Raw genomic sequence first — 21,476 nt, forward strand, 5'->3', positions numbered from 1 at the left:
CTTTCCTCAGCCAAAGCTTTGGTCTAACCCAGGCCCTAGCTGTCAGGCCCATGTACCTGGCATGTGGCCAGCCACCTGATAAACAGAGAGTGGCTCCGTCTAACTCAGCCACTAGTCTCGCAGGTCCTCCTAGGCACAGGAAAGCTATAAAAAGCACTTTAGGAACAACAAGTAAATCTGTTCTGCTACCCTCCTTTCAGAGTCCATTTCCCTGAGGGGTCAGGAAAGAATCCAGCCTCTGTCAAGCAGCTGGAAGGAGAGTTTTCCCTGATTACTGTGGACTTCAACTGATACTCAAGGCTCCCCAGTTCCCAGAGACCTCCATCTCCCACTGAGATTCCAGAAAAAGGTCATGGATATAGCAGCCCTCCCTCCCATCCAGTCTTGTTATTTAAGCCTCATTGGGATGCTCGTGGTTTCCCTGCAGGACTGTTGGCCTGATCCACGCTTTCAAAAGGGCTGCCCAGCCCCCACCCCAAACCCACCAAACCCGGGGCTGTACAGATGCCAAGTCCACCAGGAGCTCATTGAAACAAAGCGCTGGGCATGGGCACGGACTACAGAGCCCCAAAGGAGGGGACAGGAGAGGGGGACACTGTGGGAAGCCCATGATGGGGCTCACTAGGTCCTTTGTACTGGGCGTTAGTGTTTGCTGTGTGGCTGGTCACTTGCATACTGATTTGTCGAAGTCAGTTCATGAGAAAACCAACTCCTAGTGGCTGGGCCCACTGGGTCATCCCTAGCTGGTGCTGAGCCCAGAGATGGAAAATTAGGGAAAAAATTAAAACCACTGGAGAAGAGAACCTCATTGGATTTGACACTTTGAAGGTTTTATTTAAGGAGTATTTGGTGTCCCTCATCCCCTGCCACCTCTCCTGCTTCCTGCCTGGAGAGATCTCTTAACCCAGAGAACACAGAAGAGTCATAAAACCATGGCCTCTGGCTAGAAGTGCCCATAAAGCCTCTGCCTGCCCCACCCCTACCCCCACCATGCCCTGCTCTTCAAGAAGCTTTAGTTATGAGGGGGTGAGGCTCACCTGGCTGACACTTAAACCCAGCTGTCCCAAGGCTGCACCCACCTTCCCCGAACCCCCACCATGGCCCATGTCCTCATCTACAGGCCAGACCTGGAGATACCCAACGACAGTTACACCCTGACTGCTTTTCCTAATCCCTCTTCTCCATGTAAGTCCCGAGCCCTTCTGCCTATCTCCTGCCATTCTCCAACTTGTCCACGGACCTCCCAAATCTTAGCAATGAAGGATAACACCCACTTCCCAAGTAACAGTCAGATACCTTAGCTTGGCCCCTGCGTCCTGCCCATACTGCCCAAGCCTGCCCCAGGCTCCACCCCACTCCCCTCAACTGCTTCCCACCTGCAAAAGGGCAAAGCATGTTCACACCCTCAGACTCACCTACTGCTCTGCACATGGTATGCCCACCGATGGGACCTCCCCATCCTCCCTCCCACACCTGGAAAACCCCTACTTGTGCTCCTCAGCTCAAAGAGAACCCCTCTGTGGTGTGGATCCTTCGTCCCTGGGGCTGCTGGGACACCATGGCCAGCCTGCAGAGCTGCATGGCCAGCGTGTAGAGCTGCATGCCTCACCCTCTGTGGGGCCGACTCATCGCACGTGTTCTCCTCTGCCAACTGGCCCTGGACACTGCCGTTAGCGGGAGAGCCCGTGTGCTCAGGAGCAGACCTGGCTGCTGGAGCCCAGGTGTGAGCCCTCTAAAGAAAGCTCAGTCTGGGAAGAGGGACAGAGATGGAGAGGTGGCCCAGGGTTAAGGAAATCAGACTGGTCCCAGCTAGAAGTGCACAAATGCATCTCTCTTTCAGCAGAAGGGGGACCGAGGGAGAGCCCCCACTCATTCCTTTGCTGGGGCTGGCTCCATGGTGCTGAGCCTATGCACTCCCAGGGCCCCTCACCCAGAAGGGCCCCGTGCTCAGGTTAATCCTTTGCTGTTGTCATCTTCAAATTCTGTTTTTGTTTTTTTTTTTTAAGATTTTATTTATTTGTCAGATTGAGAGAGAGAGAGAAAGAAAGTGCACACACACAAGCAGGCAGAGGCAGAGAGAGAAGCAGGCTCCCTGCCGAGCAAGGAGCCTGATGTGGGACTCGATCCCAGAACCCTGGGATCATGACCTGAGCCGAAGACAGTGGCTTAACTGACTGAGCCACCCAGGCGTCCCTCAAATTCTGTATTTTTGAACAAGGACCCCATATTCTGATTTGGCACCGGGCCCCGTAAATTGTGTGGCTGGTTCTGCCCCTGCACCCGCAGGGCCCTGCATGAGCTTGCCTCCCCTGGGCTGGCATGGCGCTGGCAGCAGCATCTTGTCCGTTGTGACAGGGGAGTCGCCGCTGCTCTGTGCCAGGCTATTTCCACCCACAGGAAACAAGAACTCCACCCCTCCTTGCAGCAGAGCCAGAGGCCGTGTGACCGTGGCCTCCCGGACAGCAAGACAACAGCAGAAGGCTTCTCTCTGAGCTGAAGGGAGGCTGCTGGCCCACCCGTGCGGAAGGGCTGTCCAGGGCGATCAGGGTGGGTGAAGCACCTTCCTTCCATCTCTATTTCAGCTTCTCTATAAATCGTCCCAATACATCCAAGCTTTTTTGTTTTTGTGGGGAAAAAATGCCACTTATAACCTTTTTGGGGGGACACTTAGGTGGTTCAGTCGGTTAAGCATCTGCCTTCAGCTCAGGTCATGATCTCAGGGTCCTGGGATTGAGCCCCACGTCTGGCTCCTTGCTTAGCAGGAAGCCTGCTTCTCCTTCCTCTGTGATCTCTCTCACTCCCTCTCAAATAAATAAATAAAATCTTTAAAAAACTTTTTTTTAAATAATAAAATAATCTTTTTTTGTCTTCTAGACAATGTCCCTACTTTCCTGAGCTATCCTAGGGAAACCCCAAATCTGTACACAGGGGTGTCTACACAGAGGTGGTAAGGATGCCACCCCGGGCTTCCTAGAAAGCTGTCCTTCCGAAGCACACAAGCAGAACGCAGACTCCGGCATCAGGAGTTTCAGATTTGACTGGGTATTTGCAGCTCAACAGCAGCAGGACTTTCGGCAAGTTTCTCAGGTCCGCCTGGGAGCCCCAGTCTTCCTCACATCAAGTGGGGGAAGTAACGTCTATCTTACAGGTGCTGCAGGAAGCAGACGAAGTACCTACTGGATGTAGCACAGGGCCCGTCATCAACCCCCACACAATGGTACATGGGTTATTCCCTCCACGGTTAAGAACGACTAGTCAGTGACCACAGTCTGTTACACGCCCACCGCTTGTTAGCTGGGGGATCTCTGGCAGGCTGTGATGTCTCCAATCTCAGGATGCCCAGCAGCAGTGAGCACAGCACCCCGTTCCCCCGGGTGTGTGTGTGCACACTGAATGAGGTAAGGCAAGGAAAGGCACTCAATAAGCCACGATCCCCGTGCAGAGCACCCCCCCCCCACTTCTTTGCTATCATACTTTGATCCAAAATGAACCCTCTGGAACAGACAGGAGAGAACAGAATCACAGGCAGCAAGAGGCCAGGGAATGGTGGTCGAGGGTACCAGTATCAGAGCCAGAAAGCCCTGGCTCTGCTTTTCTCACCTGCCAACCTAAGTAACACTACCTTCCCCGCAGGGGAGTGGTGAGGAACACAGAGCAAACTCATTGTCTTTCTTCCCCATCAGCCCCTTAATCCACGCAAAGGTTCTATGCCCTCCACCGCTGTGGTTATCCACCCCACTGGATCAAATCAGAGATGGATGGCTTTCTTCCTAATCTGCAGACAGAAAAAGCGAGGGTAGATTATCCAAGGCTCAGAGCAAGTTGTCGAAGACTAGGAATGAAGGCCAGTTCTCTCATTCCCACCATACTCTCCCACCTAATTTCATTCCTGCCCAATGAAGATCATGTTTTCAAACGCCAAGGGCACAACGTCAACTTGAGGAAATCTCGTGTGGCAGTGGCCAGGGTGCTGCCTCCTGACTGAAGCCCTCTAACAAGTCCACCTTGCACCCCGGAAACACAGCACAGAACAGGCACCCCACCATGACACAGAGTTGGAAGACAGAATAAAAGCCCCGAAAAGTTCTGATAAGTCATAAAAGTTACCAGAAGCCAAAGAATGATGACCAACGCTAGCAGGTTTAGTTGGGGGTGAGAACTTACTGTGTCCCCGATCTTCAGGCCTTCACACTTCCTCTGGCCGGGGTAGGACACACCGTCCTGGCAGGTAGCAGTGAAGAAGAGATTAAGGTCCTCAGGCTGATCCCAGACAGACACCTCCACTTTTGACCGGATGCTCTGAACAGAGAGAGAAGACGGAGCCAGAACCATTTAGAGCAGGCTGCAGCAGAGATGCTCTACACACTGGTCCTCGGAGGCCCACAGGACCGTCCCTAACTCAGGAGCCTCAGGCCAAGGCAAGAGCCACTGGGCTTGGTTCACCACCCATCCCTCATCCTTTCCCTTCTCTGCACACTACACACCACCCTTGCCAGACCTGGCCCGAGCTCTCCCTCCGTGAGCTCAGAGAGGTTGACAGTGGTCCACCTGCCATATGGTAACTTTATCTGCTTCCAGGGGGTGATATTCTGTCCCCACTCACCACTCCAGTCACCTCTCGTCCCACTCAGCTTTGGACAACTCAGCTCCTCAAATCTTGCCATGTGCTCCCTAGACTTTAGTGGTTTAATGGGCCTAGGATAGCGTTCCCTCGGTCAATGGCTTCTCTTCCCCTGGCTAGCATCTTGTCAATCTTCCAAACCAGTTCAGCAGGCACTTCCTCCTAGAATCCACCTGGCTGATCCTTGCAATCACACCCACCCTGCATCAGATGAGGGCCACGTTCACTGAGTTTTGAACCATATTCTAAAAGAACAGTATCTTACATGGGGATAATGTTCTCAAGATGGCGAATGAAATAAAAGTCAAGCCAAAGTTACCCATCAGAAAAGAAAAAATAAAAGATGAAAAATATCAAGTGTTGGAAAGATGTGTGGAGCCCCTGGGCCTCCACTCTGCTGGTGTGAGTCTGACTGATACAAGCTTTGAGAAAACCATGAGGCACTGTCTACCAAAGCCTAGACCAACCTTGGACTTAGTAATTCACTGTAGGCTTATACCCAATAGAGACACGTACTGACCAGAGACACACATGAGAATGTTCATAGCAACATTGTCCACAGCAGCTAGAAACCAGAACCATCCAAATGCCTGTCAATGGTAGAAGAGACCTTTAACAAAAACAATTATGGTGTGTTCACACAGAACACTGTCTAGTAACAATTAATGAAGTATCACTACATCCCATGACATAAATGAATCTTGTAACCCTGCCTGAAAGAAGTCAGACCCAAAGAGGATATATACTGTATGATTCTATTTATATGACATTTAAAAAGAGGCAAAATTAATGGTTACCCTTGGAGCGATAAACAGTAGAAGAGGGCACAATAGGTGGTTCTGGGTATTAGTAATATCGTTTTTTGATCTGGGTGCTGGATTGTCAGAGCTATTTAGCTTGTGAAGAGTTTGTGCAAATTTCTGCACGCCTGTACATTGAAAAACCTGCCATTGAAAATCTCTAAAGAGGGCACACTTTGGTGACTCAGGGCAAAGGAACTGGCTTGGGTCTTACAAAAAATAAATTTGTTTATACATAGATACAAGGACCCCAAGTTCAACAATGACCCCGAGGCCCGCACCCTCCTCTCAGGTGCACTTCAGGGAACATGGCATTGAATAGATGGCTAGCAGAACTGCCTCTTCCTCTTTTGGGTTCTTTTCTTTGTGTTTTTTTTTTTCTTTTTTGCTGAGCCTGTAGTGCTAAACTTGAATAAGTTAAATATGCAGTTTTTCCAACAAATTAATGGCTTGTTGAAAATACTCTCTGCAAAAAATAGTCTCCTCCTTTGCAACAAATTGTCCAAGTGCTTCTACAACTCTAAAAATACTCTCTCTTAAATCCACTTCCTCTTGTGCCAGCCTCAATCAGCCGAGAGTTGCATGAGTATCTCTCAACATACACAGTGCCCTCCTGCTAAAACACAGTTCTTTACAAAGCTCCCGAACTCACTGAGCAGGGAGCTCCCAGAGCCATATCCTATTTCTCCCTAGTACTGAACACAAGCTTCTATTGAGTGAATGGATGGGTGTTTTAATGGCAGCTATACTAAGGGGTTTAGACCTAGTGGAAGAAACTTAAAATTATTTTTGAGGCAGGTCAAAAATTTTTTTATTGCTTATACTGTGCCTTTTTTTTTTTTTTCCTGTGACTTACTCATTCCATAACTAGAAGCTGTATCTCTTCCTCTCTCCCCTTCACCCATTTTGCCCAATCCCCTACCTCCCCTCCCCTCTGGCAACCATCAGTTTGTTCTATTTATAGATCTGATTCTCTCTTTTTTTTTTTCTTTTAAAGGATTCTACTTATGAGTAGAATCATATAGTATTTGTCTTTTTCAATCTAACTTATTTCACTTAGCACAATACCCTCTAGGACTATCCATGTTGTCACAAATGGCACAATTACCATTTTTCTATGGCTGTGTAATATTCCATTGTGTATATACACCACATCTATCTTATCCACTGTATACTTAGGTTGTTTCCATATCTTGGCTTTTGTAAATAACACTGCAATAAACATAGGGGTACGTGCATCTTTTCAAATTTGTGTTTTCATTTTCTTTGGGTAAATACCCAGTAATGGAATTACTGGACCATAGGGTAATTCTATCTGTAATTTTTTGAGGACACTCCACACTGTTTTCCAAAGTGGCTGCACCAACCTCATTCCCACCAACAGTGTGAGAGGGTTCCCCTTTCTCTACATCCTTGCCAACATCTGTTGTTCCTTGTTAATTCTGGCCATTCTAACCGGTGTGGTATCTCAGTGAGGTTTTGATTTGAATCTCCCTGATGGCTAATGATGATGACCATTTTTTCATGTGTCTGTTGGCCATTTGTAGGACTTCTTTGGGAGAAGTGTCTGTTCATGTCTTCTGCCCATTTTTTGACGTGATTATCTGTTTTTTGGGTGTTGAATTTGAGGAATTTTGTATAGATCTTGGATACCCGCCCTTTGTTGGCAGTGTCATTTGCAAATATCTTCTCCCATTCCGTGGGTTACCTCTTTGTTTTGCTGACTGTTTCCTTTGCTGTGCAGAAGGTTTAAGTCCCAAAAGTTCATTTTCACTTTTGTTTCCTTTGTTTCTGGAGATGTGTCTTGAAAAAAGTTGCTGTGGCCGATGATGAAGAGGTTCCTGCCTATGTACTCCTCTAGGATTCTGATGGATTCCTGTCTCACGTTGAGGTTTTTCATCCATTTTGAGTTTATCTTCGTGTAAGGTGTAAGAGAATGGTAGAGTTTCATTCTTCTGTATATAGCTGAATATTACTCAGCCATCAGAAATGATGAATACCCAACTTTTGCATCAACATGGATGGGGCTGGAGGAGATTATGCTGAGTGAAATAAGTCAAGCAGAGAGAATCAATTATCATATGGTTTCAATTACTAGTGAAGCATAAGGCATAGCATGGAGGACATTAGGAGAAGGAAGGGAAAAATGAAGGGGGGAAATCGGAGGGGGAGATGAACCATGAGCGACTGTGGACTCTGAGAAACAAACCAAGGGTTTTGGAGGGGAAGGGGATACAGGGATGAGTTGGCCTGGTGATGGGTATTAAGGAGGGCATGTACTGCATGGAGCACTGTGTGTTATACATAAACAATGAATTTTGGAACACTACATCAAAAACTAATAACATACGGTATGGTGACTAACATAACATAATAAAAAATAATAATGAAAAAATATATATTTCCTAATTGTGAATAACTATGAGAATGAGGCAAATCAGTGTATCAAAAAAGGGCTAGGTAGATTGGAGCTATGTAAAAAATTACCTAGGGTCAGTCACATAAAACTCCCGTGTCTTGCCAACAAGACATTGGGAGGAAACACTTGTGCTCCCTCCCCAAGATCTGCTGGAGCTGCCTCCTGAACATGTTAATGGGGGATAGAGAACACTGGAGACTGGGATTCCTACTGAATGAACTAGTAACTATGATGGATGGAAATCAAATCTATGCTACATTCTGGCCATAAGACCCCAAAGCCTTGCGTTGTGATCTAAAGTTTGTATTATTCCTGCTCCCTACAGGAATCAGAAACTCTTGAGATGTTGGGGGCAGGGGACAGGAATCGTGGAGATTATTCAGTTCAACCTGTCAGTTTATGGAAGTGGGAACAGAGGCCAAAGAAAAGGCATCACCCAGGGATATTCAGCTGCTGGCAAGCAGGACAGAACCAGGCCTCCTCCCTGCAGTGTTCCCACCTTGGAAAGTCAGGTTGCATTCTGGTCCTATGCATCTATCTCCTGCAAAAGACTATGGGCTCCCAAAGGGCAGGACTGTGTTTTGTTTACTTGTTTTCCCCCCAAGATACACATGATGTCTGCCACACATTAGGCCACTGGCATATTATCTGTTGACCGAATAAATGACCACATGGAATGGAGCATAAAATAGAGGATCCAAACTTCAGGCAATGCAGTTCTTGCACATGAAGACCCCTGCAGGATGCCTGGAATTCGATTAACTCCCACCACATCTGCTCCTGAAGATGTTTCCTTACTCCTCATCCTAAGACAAGGAGACAATGTCAAGGATGCCAGAAGTTTAAAGGCTATTAAAATACTCAGGCAGGCTAGGTCACAGCTGCAGTTGCTTTAACTCAGGCCAGCTGTGGAACGGGTGGGCGCAGACTTGATGGCAACGACAAAAAGACAAACACGTGCTTCGCTCGGAGACACATCTTCCACAGCCTCTCCTATTACCCTCCACATGCCAGGCTAGCAGTTTCCAGCTCCTTCTGTTCTTCCCCACTCTGAAAAGAAACCCCCCCGCCCCCTACTCCGCCACCATGATTCTAAGTCCTCATGCCCTTTCTCAATGTGACACAACGCTGGTGCATTGTGTGTGAGCACCGGGAGCCACCCTCCAGGCTCTGGAAGAGAACCTCTCCCAGCACCGACAGCACAGCCAAGCTCCACGCCGCCAAACCCCCTTGGGAGGAGACTTGGTGATTTCTCACAATGAAGAATTTGGTACAGCAAGCAAAAATACAGAAATCAAAGCCCAGAGTTGAAGATTTCCCACTATGAGAGCTGTCTACAACAGACTTGAGACTGCAGGACACGGACTTACACATACCCTTCCCATCTTGCTCCCGCCTCAGCCTCGCTAAATCCCACAGCTGTTTCGACTGTTACCTGTGCTTCACCCAAAATTTCTTCAGACTGTCCCCACAGATGACTGGCCAGCTCTCGGGGGAGGGGGTGGGGGTTGGAGTCAACACCCAAACTTAGTCATCTGCTGCATGACTCACATGGAATCCACCACAAACTGCCGAGACGGCAAGGTAACACAAACAGAAGCAAACAGCCCAGTCACAGCTGGGTTCAGACCCAGGCCAGGGAGAGAAGCAGGTGGAAGGAAAGCCAGAGCTAGGTACGCTAAGTGCATACACACACACACACACACACACACACACACACACACACACAGTAACAATGGGTCCAGCAGCATCAGGTGGGAGTTCTGGCTCTCACTCTGACTCCTTTAGTTCAGTGTCCAGAGGCTGAGGACAAAAGGCTCCCAGCAAGGAATGGCCCTCAGAAAGGAGGTGACATTCAGCAGGCCTGGGCCCCCTCCCCCACACACGATCTTTTCTCAGACATGCTCTTGGTAGGTCATGTTTCCATTCACCATGGAAATGTGAAAACCACTGAAGATAAGGTGAACCTGGAAACCCTGGCCTGCTGGGTCTGGTGAAGACTTAAAAATCAGAACAGAAAAGAGGATGTTGTATGTGGGGAATGGGGTAGAAGATGGGGAAGGAAGTCTTTGGTTTCTCTCAAGAGGAAGTTCCAAGAGGGAGGGGGGACTGGGGCATTTGTGAGAAGAGGGTGGGTGGAGGACCAAAAGCCATCCACAAATCCTCACTGCCTTCCAGCTCACCACCTTTTGGATGCTGAAGCTCCAGGAGACCAACTGACAGCCCTGGAGTCCCCCAGTGGCAAGCGCACAACCTCTGGCTCCTGGTCCAGCTGAGCAATATTTCGTAAGTCAGAACAGGACTGCATCAGTAGTCTGACAAAGTCAACACTGGAGAGGCAGAGTTCCAAATACTCACTTGCATATCAGTCACGGCTGGGAAGGTAGTTTTTCCTACCACACGTGTGATGCCATAGTGGATCCTGGGTTAGCCCATAAATGTCTATTTTACATAAGGTTAGGACTAATAGTGCTACTTCAACTATATTTACTTTATGCATAACTTTGTTTTAACAGGAAGAGGCACTCAATTCCAGTGTGGGAATTAGCTGGCCCCATGAGGGGCTGGGTGGATCCTGGAAGCTACAACCCTTGTGGGTCATCGCAAGGAGGGGACAGCTGAGCGTCCCGACTTGCCTGCACAAGAAACTGGGCCTGCCATCTTCCTGAGAAAAGTAGGTCCGAGTCAAGTACTTCCTGGGTCCACAGAACTGAGGGAAAGGAGGAGAGGAAGGAGAAGGGTCTAGGAATCCTGGAGACGAGCTTGGCATGGGGAAGGGACAGCTGGAGCACATCTGGCAGTGCTCCACTTCCGCTCACAGGCAGCCAAGTCCGGGTGATGAGTTACAGAGCACAGAACTCACCAGGCCCTCTCAGCCTCCCTCTGAAAGGCCCTGATTACAACCAGACCTAAGTGGGCAGGCAAAGGGCCTGATTCTTACAGTCCATGGCAGTCTGCAGCTCTCTGCGGAGCTCCAAGAGCCTGGGGAATACTGACTGTCCTGCCCACTGGGAGGGGAGGTCAGCAGGCGTGCTTCTCTCTTCCTGCCAACATGCAGGCAGGATCACCTGGGCAACCGGGTGGGTGCAGAGAACCTGTGCCCCCCTCAAGCATAGCGCTCCCGTGGGCCCAAGTTTTCATGAAGTCAGAACCCAGGCATGTCTGGGGGCCATTGGCCTGAGCCTGACTATACCATTTACTGATTACTGGGTTTAATGTTTGTTGAGAATCAAGATGGCAGAGGTAAGAGGAGAGGATGCAGCAAGCAGGATGGTCTCCAGCCCAAACCTGAGTGAAGGAAGAAGGCATCAAACTCAAGAGACTGGCCGCAAAGGGATGCTTGGGGGCTCAGTCAGTTAAGCGTCTGCCTTGGCTCGAGTCATGGTCCCAAGGTCCTGGGATCGAGCCCCGCTTGGATTCCCTATTCAGTGGGCAGCCTGTTCTCCCTCTACCTGCCACTCCCCCTGCTTTGCTCTCTCTCTTTCTCTTTCTGTGTCAAACAAATAAAATCTTAAAAAAAAAAAAAAAGAGAGAGAGAGTGAGAGAGAGACAGGTAGCAGGATGCAGAGCCACATACGCCAGCCTAATTCACAGCCCACCTTCGTGCATGTCAGCTCCTGGAGCCTCAGCGGGACAGGGTGGGGTGGAGTGGGGTGGCCGTGGGGAAAAACTGATGACTTACATTGTACGCATTGATAATCAGTTGAATGATATTTTTGGAGTCTCCGTGTAAAATCTCCACTGTCGTTCCAGGTATCAGGGCTGTGAAATTCTTGGAAAAAAAAAAGAAAAAGAAAAAGAAAGAAAGAAAGAAGAAATATAAGCCAATTTTTTTCCCTTCTATACCAACTGCTCTCCTGAGCTAGACCAGTAAGGAGCCCCCAGCACCACACTCTCTCACATCATAAACTGGAGAAGACGTCACAAGCAAGGTGAGAGGACCTGGCTCTGGGGCGCACACATGTGGAAAACCAACCTCTGAAGGTCTGCCTCAAAGGGCCTGGTAAGATCTGTTCCTGAAGCAGAATGTCCTGCTCCTCCCGGGAGACCTCTCCCCTCCCCCCCGGCAACAGACAACTCTCTGAAATTCCACCCTCCTCTATGAGCAACTTAGTCTTGATATCCTTGCCGTCTTTCCTCAAGTCTACATAGATCTGTATTCCCAGGTTCAGCTCAAGGACGCCCTGAATGTGTTCAGCAGGAGCAAAGGGGGAAGCTCTTCCAAGAGTCTATGGCCTCTTCCCTGAATGGGGAACTGAGATGTGAGTGGTGGCTTCCCAGGGACAGCTGGGTATCTCTGGGTGAAATCCTGGGCACAGGAGGCAGCCTTGAAGTGGCTGCCTCTCCTCTTTCATTTGTCCTAACACCTGAGTAGGTCACATGTTAGACTGCCAGAGACCTCCAGGAACTCCCACTGTCCTCAGCCTGCCTTGGGCCACACCGGCCGACTCCCTGAGTAAGGTGTCCTTGGTTCCAAGCAAGAACGGTTTAGGCCACAGGGGACTGCTTCTGTCTTGAGGTATCTGGAAACACACCCAGTCTAGTCTGTGCAACTGATCCCTCTAGAGATGTTCCTTGTAAACAGACAGGTTTTGTCCTGCTATCTTCCTCTGCACAAGATAAGGAAAACAATCCTCATTCCTTGTTTTCATCTTCTGAAACTGATTCAGACTACAAGAAGAGAAAGAACTCAAGCAGATGCAAGTGGTATTTGATCAGTGATAATCTCAGGCAGAAGCAAGAGAAGACCACAGACAGGGGTTCTTCTGTGGATAGTTAAGAACAGTCTGGAGAGGGGATGGAAGCTCGCTGGTCCGAAGGGCGGGCAGGGCTGGGGGAGGATTGCTGATTCAGTTCTCGTAACTTTTCAAGCCAAAGAAGTCAGAGGGGAGCTGGGCTTTCCATCTCGCTTACACACACTCGCCCTGAGAAACTGGGAGACTTCTAGTTCAAAATGTGACTTGCCCAGATGGTGAGAAAGAACGCATTCACAGGGGAAGTTACAACGACGGTCTAGAGGGTGACCCAGGAAAAGTCTCATAGAGTCAATTCATACACAGACTCCTCTATTCACTCAAGACATCTGTTGCTTTCTTTGGGAATTCCTGTCTCAGACTAAGCCCCTGGTCTGCCCTACTCTGCGAAGAAGGCATAAAACCCCGAATACTGGAGTTAGTAATGTAGCCTGCTCCACTGCCTGGGTTTTCTTTCCGTACATTTTTATTTTATATTGTCCTTCCCTATGACACTGAATATCCATTTCATCACCTGAAAAATGGGAGCTCATATTATTTCTAAAGTTTTTCTCAGGATCAAACTAGATACTGTGTTTACATTGCTTGTAAAGGCATGCACATCTAGGGGAATGCTAATATATTCTTCGATACTGTTATTTTCCACTAGATCAAGACAGGGCTGTGTGGATCTCCTCCCACACAGAGCAAGGCCGTTAACACTCCTCACCCCACCGCCCCACATTCTAATCGCCCGTTCATCATCATGGGCCCTGGAATCAGGCCATGAGCCTCCCTCACTCCCTCCAGGCATACCTTGTAGAGCATATAATGGCTTTTTGTCACCGCAAAGATGAGGTTGATATTGTTCTCTGCCAACTTCTCTCCAAGCAAGGCAAGGGATGGATAGTCCTAGAGCCAAGGCAAAAAAAGGTCAAGGCTGTACTGTTTCCAACAGGATGAGACCATGGACCCCAGCTCCAGCATGCACTCGGGAATTCATCAGTTGCTGAGAAAAGCAGCTTCCCCTGGCCACCCATAATAAGAAAGCCCCAGCTGCAAGCTTCAGACTAAGGAAATACGCCAAGATCTCAGGAAAGGACCCTAGGGCACCCCCCAAACTAGATGCATTGCCCCATCCCTCCTAAGCCAAAATGGAGACGTGACAAGGGAGAGAGTCCCACACCTGACGTGTGTCTCCCTCTATCCTTCCAGCAGGGATGGGACAGAGAGGACAGCCGCCCCCCCACCCCCGCCGGAGTCCAGCCACCACACCCTGCGATCTACCATCAGCTCCTGTTATCTTCCCTCAGCTCCTGTTATCTTCCCTCTCTTCCCGAAGACCCCTCCTCCCTATCTCCCTGCCCTGTTTTCCCTCTCTTAAGCCCGGCAGCTGGGCCTGCTGATGTCTGTTATGGGTCCTGCTCACAACTCAGAATAGGCAGAAGAGGCTGCTGACCTCTGGACCAAAAGTTGGCCTGTGGTGGGGGAGGGGAGCCAGGGAGGAGGGGAGGGTGGGGGCTGAGAGGCAGTCCCAAACGATTTTAATGTCTCAAAGGATTTTAAGGGCTAACATGGGTACAGAGGTCCTCACCAGCTCTACAGTTACCAAGTTTTATGATTATCAGTCCTTTTTCCAGACTTCATTATTCTTGGATAATATGTGAGGCTTGAAACTGGAGAAAATGGGTTTGCCCAGCAAAAAAAGTTGTAAAATATTTCTCTCTAGCCAGACACCAGAATGGATTTGGGAAGGAAAGGGTATAGATTTTTTTTTTTTTTTTTTTTTTTACTGCACAGTAAGTATGACAAAATCTTGCTAATTGTTGTATCTGGGAAACAGGTATATAGGAATTCATTTCACTGGTCTACCTACTATTATATATGTTTGAAATTTTGCATAAACTGTTTTAGATGACATGGTCATAGTCACAGACTATGGACAGTGGGAGGTCCTTGAGGCCTCCTATTCTGTGCACACCTCTGCAGCCATACTCCTGACCCGACAGAACTCTGTGCCTCAGGATGCTCATTTCTAGAAGTTACAAAGTTTTACCTTCACTTGTTTTGCCCTATAGCTTCTGTCCCAGTTTTGATCTCTACAGCAACACAGTCCCTGCACTCCTGTAAGGTCACCTCCATCCTCTGGGATCTATCCTGTCTGCCCTGGTCACCTCTTCCTTAACTAGCTTGCATTTAAGTGCACACTGGCTGGAAGATGAAGCAGCTACAGAAATCCGTGAGAAACATTCTAAGTTAATGAGGAGTTCTGGAAGCCCAGTGGGGGAGATGGCACAGAAACCCAATTTCCAGAACAGATTGGAAAGCCCATGAGTAAAGGGCCAGGTGAGCGCTTGGCCCATGGATAGAAGCATGGGAGCGGGGCTGGGGTCCCCGGCCCTCACCATCTGATTGGACACAGTGTACTCGTTGGCCTCATTCAGGTGGCACTGGCCATCATGCGGCTGCACCAGGCCCCCCAGTTTTCCATCCAGCGCAATGTGGGGCACGTCGTCTGTAGTGAACACCAGCAAATGTAGAGCATCCTTTCGCCAGCCAATCTTCTCCTGAGGACAGAACTTTGATGAGTGCCAAGCATCATCATTGGACTGCTGCCCAAGCCTGCCCCAAGACATTGGACAGGGCACAGGCCCATCGCCCAGGGTCAAGGACTGAATCAGAGGCATTTCCCTACATGCACAGCTGGGGGAACACTCATAGAAACCAGAGGAAGGATTCCACAGAGCTGAGAAGAGACACAGCCGGGACTGAGGAAGCCTAAGTGCACAGAGACAGATCTCCACAGCTGGGCCCATACTGGCCCATGTGCCTGGAACCTCCCTCCCAACCATTCTATCTTCCCTGCTCCTTTCAGTTACACCTGAGGGCTACCCTTCTCGATGCTTCCCCTTTTAGCTTCCTTCCCCAGAAAAGCCTCTAGTCCACCTCAACACAAACCCCACGAGGCACTCAGGCTGGCTGGCCTTATCTTAAGAAGACTGATAAAGAACACTTCGGTCCTCCAGCGAGACACAAACTGCTCAGAATGGAGTGTTCCAGTGATTAACGGATCTGTCTTTGGAGGATTTGGTAAAATCTGCCATTTAGTCTGGTAGGTGTAAACCACTCTAACTGAGCTACTTTAGTGTTTAAGGTCAATCAGATTAGCTCTGTCCTCCCTTCTCTGCTTCTTGCATCCACTCCAGTCAGAGGCACAGCTGAACACCTGTAAGGGAAAGACTCTATTTCTCAGACTGAGACACTGTGGCTCCGATGTGACACAAAATAGTGAAAGGGCATCCCGAATACCACTCTGTTGGTAGCAGAGTGAACACATGAAGTATTAAACATGCTGAGCGTTATCTACACATGCACACTTGACAGGAAAGCCAAAGCCTGGGTTCACAGACTTCATGAGTCAAGGGCAGTTGTGCTTCAGAGAGATGGGGAGTTGAGGGCATCACCATCTTTCTTATTACCATAGTGATGAATTTAACAGCCTTAAAGAGCTATAACATTTTCTCACTTGCTCCAAAAGCAGCATGGAAAAAAAAATCACAAAATATCAGACTAATGAGAGGGAGAAAAAGAGGCTGAAGAGAAGCCAATGAGGACTGAGAGCAGGATGCCTCCTGTGAGAAGGAACTTATCTCTTGGGGAATCAGTCTCCTCGACTCTCCACATTCATCCAACATTTGACTGCTGATCTCCTACTGCGTGTCAGGCCCTATGGAGCGGGTCCACAAAACAGCGTATTCCAGATCCCAAAGAGCTTACAGGCAAATGGAAACACAACTCCAACACATCACGACGAGGATGCTAATGAAGGTACATACAATGTCAATGGAAATGGGAGAGGGAGAAGACGGAAGCCTCCCCAGGATACGTGAAACGTAAGCTGAGCTGGAAGGATACGGAGGGCTCTTCAAGGAAGCTGGAAGAAGACATGAAGGAGGAGGCAGAAGAGGGGGGTGGGTGTTCTAGGCACTAGCAAAGACACAAAGGGAGGGCAACCACATTTTGGGGACCTAGAACGAGAAGCCTAGGTCTCTGACAGCAATGAAATCTAAGCCATGACAAAACTAATCTGTGGTGTTAGAAGTCAAAACAGTGGTTCCCCTTGGAGGCACAACCAGGGGACGTTAATAACTAACAAAAGTCACAAGGAGGCTTCTGGGTTGCTGGTGATCTTCTGTTTACTGACCTGATACCTGGTATTTCCACCTTGTGAAAATTTACAGCGATGCACTCTTACGTTGTTTTCTGCACATAATATTGGACTTTGATAAAGAGTTTAAAACCGTGAGGGGCATATGAGTGGCAGAGTCGGTTAAGCATTTGTGTTCAGCTCAGGTCATGACCCCAGGGTTCTGGGATCAAGTCCCATGTCAGGCTTCCTGCTCAGTGGGGAGTTTGCTTCTCCCTCCTCCTCTGTCCTTCCCCCCACTCGTGCTCTCTCTCTCTCTCAAATAAATAAATAAAATCCTTGAAAAAAGAAGTTTAAAACTGTGAAATACATAAAGCAGCACATTATAAGCCATGGAGTGTGGGAGGGCAGGATGCTTAGGAGACAAAGCATAATCAAGAGAGCGTAGGGGCGCCCAGATGGCTCAGTCAAACATCTGACTCAGGTCATGATCTCGGGCTTGTGAGATGGAGCCTGGTGCTGGGCTCTGTGCAGGGCATGGAGCCTGCTTAAGATCCTCGCTCTCGGGGCGCCTCGGTGGTCAGTGGGTTAAAGTCTCTGCCTTTGGCTCGGGTCGTGATCCCAGAGTGCTGGGATCAAGTCCCGCATTGGGCTCTCTGCTCAGCAGGGAGCCTGCTTCCCCTCCTCTCTCTCTGCCTGCTTGTGATCTCTGTCTGTCAAGTAAATAAACAAAATCTTAAAAGAATAAAATTTTTAAAACATTTTTTAAAAAATTAAAAAAAGATTCTTGCTCTCCCTCTGACCTCCCCTCCAAAAAAGGTTGGGGGGGGGCGGAATGTAAACCAATAGCACTTTTTGCAGAAAAAATGTGGATCTGCTATCCACGAGGATACAACAATGTGCTAACCACCCTGACAAGAAAGTAAAACCACCCCTAATCTGACAGTGTATTAAGAACCTTAGAAAAATATCAAAGACCTAAAAAAATGTACAGAGTTAGTTTCCATGGATCAGAAGTATGTTACTGAGATGTCATCTCTTCCCAGATGGACCTATAAACTTGGCACAATCCCAATCAAAAGCCAAGAAGTTTAAAGTTTTTAATTTAATTTAAATCAAAAATAAGTTTAATCTAAAATTCATATGGAAAGGCAAATCACAGATACTAGCCACATAATTTTCTAAAAACAACAAAGTTGAGAAACTCTAGATTATCTAAAGTCAAGGCTTATTACAAAGCATCAGTAATTAAGACAGCCAATAAACATCAATGGTGGAGCATGACAGAGATAAACAGACTCACACAGAGATGGTCAATTCAACAGAAGGTACTCGAAAAATTAGACATCCATATGGACAAAAATGAAGCTCAACCCATACCTCTTACTGAAGAGATTAAAAAATTAACTAGACTTAAGATTCTGAAGGAAAAGGAAAAAACCTTTGTGACCTTCCTATAGGAAGAGATTTCTTAGATAAGATGATTCACAGGATAAAAATTGACGAACTGGACTTCATCAAAATTAAAAACATCTGGGACGCCTGGGTGGCTCAGTTGGTTGAGCAGCTGCCTTCGGCTCAGGTCATGATCCCAGCGTCCTGGGATCGAGTCCCACATCGGGTTCCTTGCTCCGCGGGGAGCCTGCCTCTCCCTCTGACTCTGCCTGCCACTCTGCCTGTGCTCGCGCTCTCTCTCTCTCTGACAAATAAATAAATAAAATATTAAAAAAAAAAATTAAAAACATCTGCTCTTTGAAAGACACCATTAAGAAAATGAAGTGAGAAGGTGTGGACTGGGAGAAAACATTTTCAAAGAAATAAAAATCTGATAACCTGTCTGTAGAACACCTGAAGAACTCTCGTAGGTCAGTACAAAAACAGACAACTGAATTTAAAAAGACAGAGACTTGAACTGACATTTCACCAAAGAAGGGAGATGGATGGAAATAAGCACATGAAAGGGTCCCCAACATCATTAGGCATGAAGGAACTGCACATTAAAACCACAATAAGAATGCACTAGATAGCTACTCCAATAGCTACCACACCAATCCTGATAATACCAAGTGCTGGAAGGGATATGGTGTAACTAGAACTCTCGTAATCAGTACTGAGATTACAAACATTCCAGCAACTTTGGGAACAGCTTGGCAGATTCTTATAAAGTTACACATACAATTACCCTCAACCCAGCAATCCCCCTCTTTGGTATTTACCCAAAGGAAATGAAAACTTGTGCTCACATGAAGATTTCTACGTGAATGTATTTTTCTATGGTTTTGTTTTTAAGGAATCTCTACCTCCAACATGGGGCTTGAACTTACAACCCCAAGATCAAGAGTCAGAAAGAGCCAGTCAGGCACCCCTCTGTGCAAATATTTATAGGAGCTATTCAAGATCACCAAAAAGTCGAGACACCGAGCGGTGAACAGAAAGACACAATGTTGTACATCTGTACAATGGGAGACTGTTCTGCACCAAAAGGAACAAACTTCTAACACACACACACACTCACACACTCACACACACAAAAGACCTGGACAGATCTCCGAAGCATTATATTAAGTGAAAAACACCAGAATCCAAAGGCCACGTGTTAACTCCATTCACATGACACTAGGGAAACAACAAAAACAAACTGGTAGGGACAGAAACAAACTGGTAGTTGCCAACGGCTGAGGGTAAAGGGAGGGGCCCAGCAACAAAGGGATGCTAGGGAACCTTCTGGGGGAGGAAAATAACCCCGATCTTCACTGTGGGCGGCTGGAAGACTTGAGCCCAAAAGGGTGAATTTTACTCTATGTAAATTATCCCCCCTTAATGTGACTTAAAACAAACACCCTTCAAGAAGTATACATCTTTTGACTCGATGATTCTACTCCAAGGGACTCGGTCTGCAGTAAGTCTCCCGAAGTACGCACAGCAGTCTTTTCACCAGTAGTGATGCACAAGGGAAGATGTGAATACCCTTATTCAGGAATGGTTAAGTAAACGAAGAGATCTCTTCTCTGGCTATTAGAAATTATGTCCATAAAAAGTATGAAAGTAAACGTGTGTGATATTAAGTGGAAAACCACATATAGCATACTATGATGATGGCATGACTGCAAACCATGAGAAACGAGCCGGACTTTCTCGAAAAAAGAGAGTCAAAGCAGTTGACACGACATACACCATAATGTGGTTGGGGGCCAGATCACAGGCAGTATCTTTTTCTTTCTTCCATTGTGTGCCCAACTGTCTTTCATAAGCAAGCACCACTTTCCCAAGATGGGCTGTGAACACTGGTCTGTTGTTCAGCCACTTCTGCCTTCTCTTCTGCACCAGCTTCCCCAGGGGCTTGTAGGGACCTAAAGGAGGCTGGCAGCAAGGGCACAGAACAGTGTGTAACCTGGGTGCCCAGAGATAGGCATTTCCATTTTGCCGTCACCCCTAATTACCTGTGCAGCTTTGACCAGATTACTTAATGCCTTAAGAGCTTTTCTTCTTGCTAGTAAAAACAGGAATAATACTAAACATTTATTGATCATCTCCACTCACTCTTCCACATAATCTTCACCACAGCCCTCATAATGCAGGGAATACACCGCCGTCGTGAAGATGGGGAAAGCGGTGTCCAGAGACGTTAAGTCACTAGCCCAAGGTCACTGAACAAGTAGGAACCAGAGAAGCCCCATTCAGGGGATCTCTTTCTTACTCACAAAGCTGGACTGGCCAATCATGTAGAGAGAGAGGATGGGATAGGGGTGTGTGTGTGTGTGAGAGAGAGAGAGAGAAATGAAAGAATTCAATAAAATACTCAGTAGTCTCCAGGCACCGGGGTGGCTCAGTGGGCTAAAGCCTCTGCTTTTGGCTCAGGTCATGATCTCTGGGTCCTGGGATTGAGCCCTGCATCGGGCTCTCTGCTCAGCAGGGAGCCTGCTTCCCCCTCTCTCTCTGCCTGCCTCTCTGCCAACTTGTGATCTCTGCCTGTCAAAATAAATAAATAAAATATTAAAATACTTAGTAGTCTCTCAACTACTGGCTGCCAAGTCCAAGATAAATGTTTGTTAAATTGAAAGGTTGCATCTGAAACAGAAATAGCTCTATAAACAAAGAATGGCGCAGCCTAATAATAATAATTCTGTTTTCCCTGAACTGGACTCTTATTACGTAAGTGACCTTAACAAACTTGGCCCAGAGGCTGGGCTGCAGAGAATGAGTCCGGCCATGCTTATTCATTTGCCCAGGCTTTTGGGCTCCGATTTTGGAAGCAGGGACTCCACGGAGAATTCACATTAGAAATAATTTTCCTACAGTCCACCTGGACTATTTGGAAGGCTTAAGTTCTGTCTGCCATGTCTGGGGCAGAGAGCAAAGGTGGGACAGCAGATGGCTTTTTTTCAAGAAAGGACAGCTGCAGGATGGAGTGTGGCATGGGAGAGAGAGTACACAAGCTTTTGAGCAAATGAGGCTGAGATCAAACCTGCTTTGCTCTGAGATGCCTCTCTCGACCTTGGTTTCTCCATCTGCAACAAAAATGGAGGAAATCCTATTTTGCAGGGCTGAAGCTGGGTGTAGACAACATGTATTACAAAGCCCTTAGCACATAAAAGAGGGGCTACACAAAGGGTCTGCGGTTCTTACTCGAAGACTGGTACTAATTCCTGCATTTTCTCCCTTGGCCTTACTCTGCTGGATGTGGGAGGCTCCGCCACGGACACAGGGGCGACGAAGGACGGCACACAGAGAAGCTGAAAAAGGCCTTGAGTTAAAA

At 47.8% G+C, this 21,476-nt stretch overlaps 1 protein-coding gene across 2 annotated transcripts in view; it reads right to left on the reverse strand.

Moving 5' to 3' along the window:
* Positions 1 to 21,476, reverse strand: part of ITGB5 (integrin subunit beta 5) — a 113,423-nt gene that overhangs the window by 32,807 nt on the left and 59,140 nt on the right. The window contains exons 6-9 of one of the 2 annotated variants that reach the window (XM_059391118.1): positions 14,979 to 15,140; positions 13,390 to 13,485; positions 11,523 to 11,612; positions 4,165 to 4,299 (exon numbers count right to left, since the gene is read on the reverse strand). In XM_059391118.1, coding sequence (XP_059247101.1) covers positions 4,165 to 4,299; positions 11,523 to 11,612; positions 13,390 to 13,485; positions 14,979 to 15,140 — 483 coding nt within the window. The remainder of the gene's footprint in view (positions 1 to 4,164; positions 4,300 to 11,522; positions 11,613 to 13,389; positions 13,486 to 14,978; positions 15,141 to 21,476) is intronic. The other variant, XM_059391119.1, reaches the window with a different exon arrangement.

This window comes from Mustela nigripes, chromosome 2, assembly GCF_022355385.1.
Source record: "Mustela nigripes isolate SB6536 chromosome 2, MUSNIG.SB6536, whole genome shotgun sequence".
NCBI lineage: Eukaryota > Metazoa > Chordata > Mammalia > Carnivora > Mustelidae > Mustela > Mustela nigripes.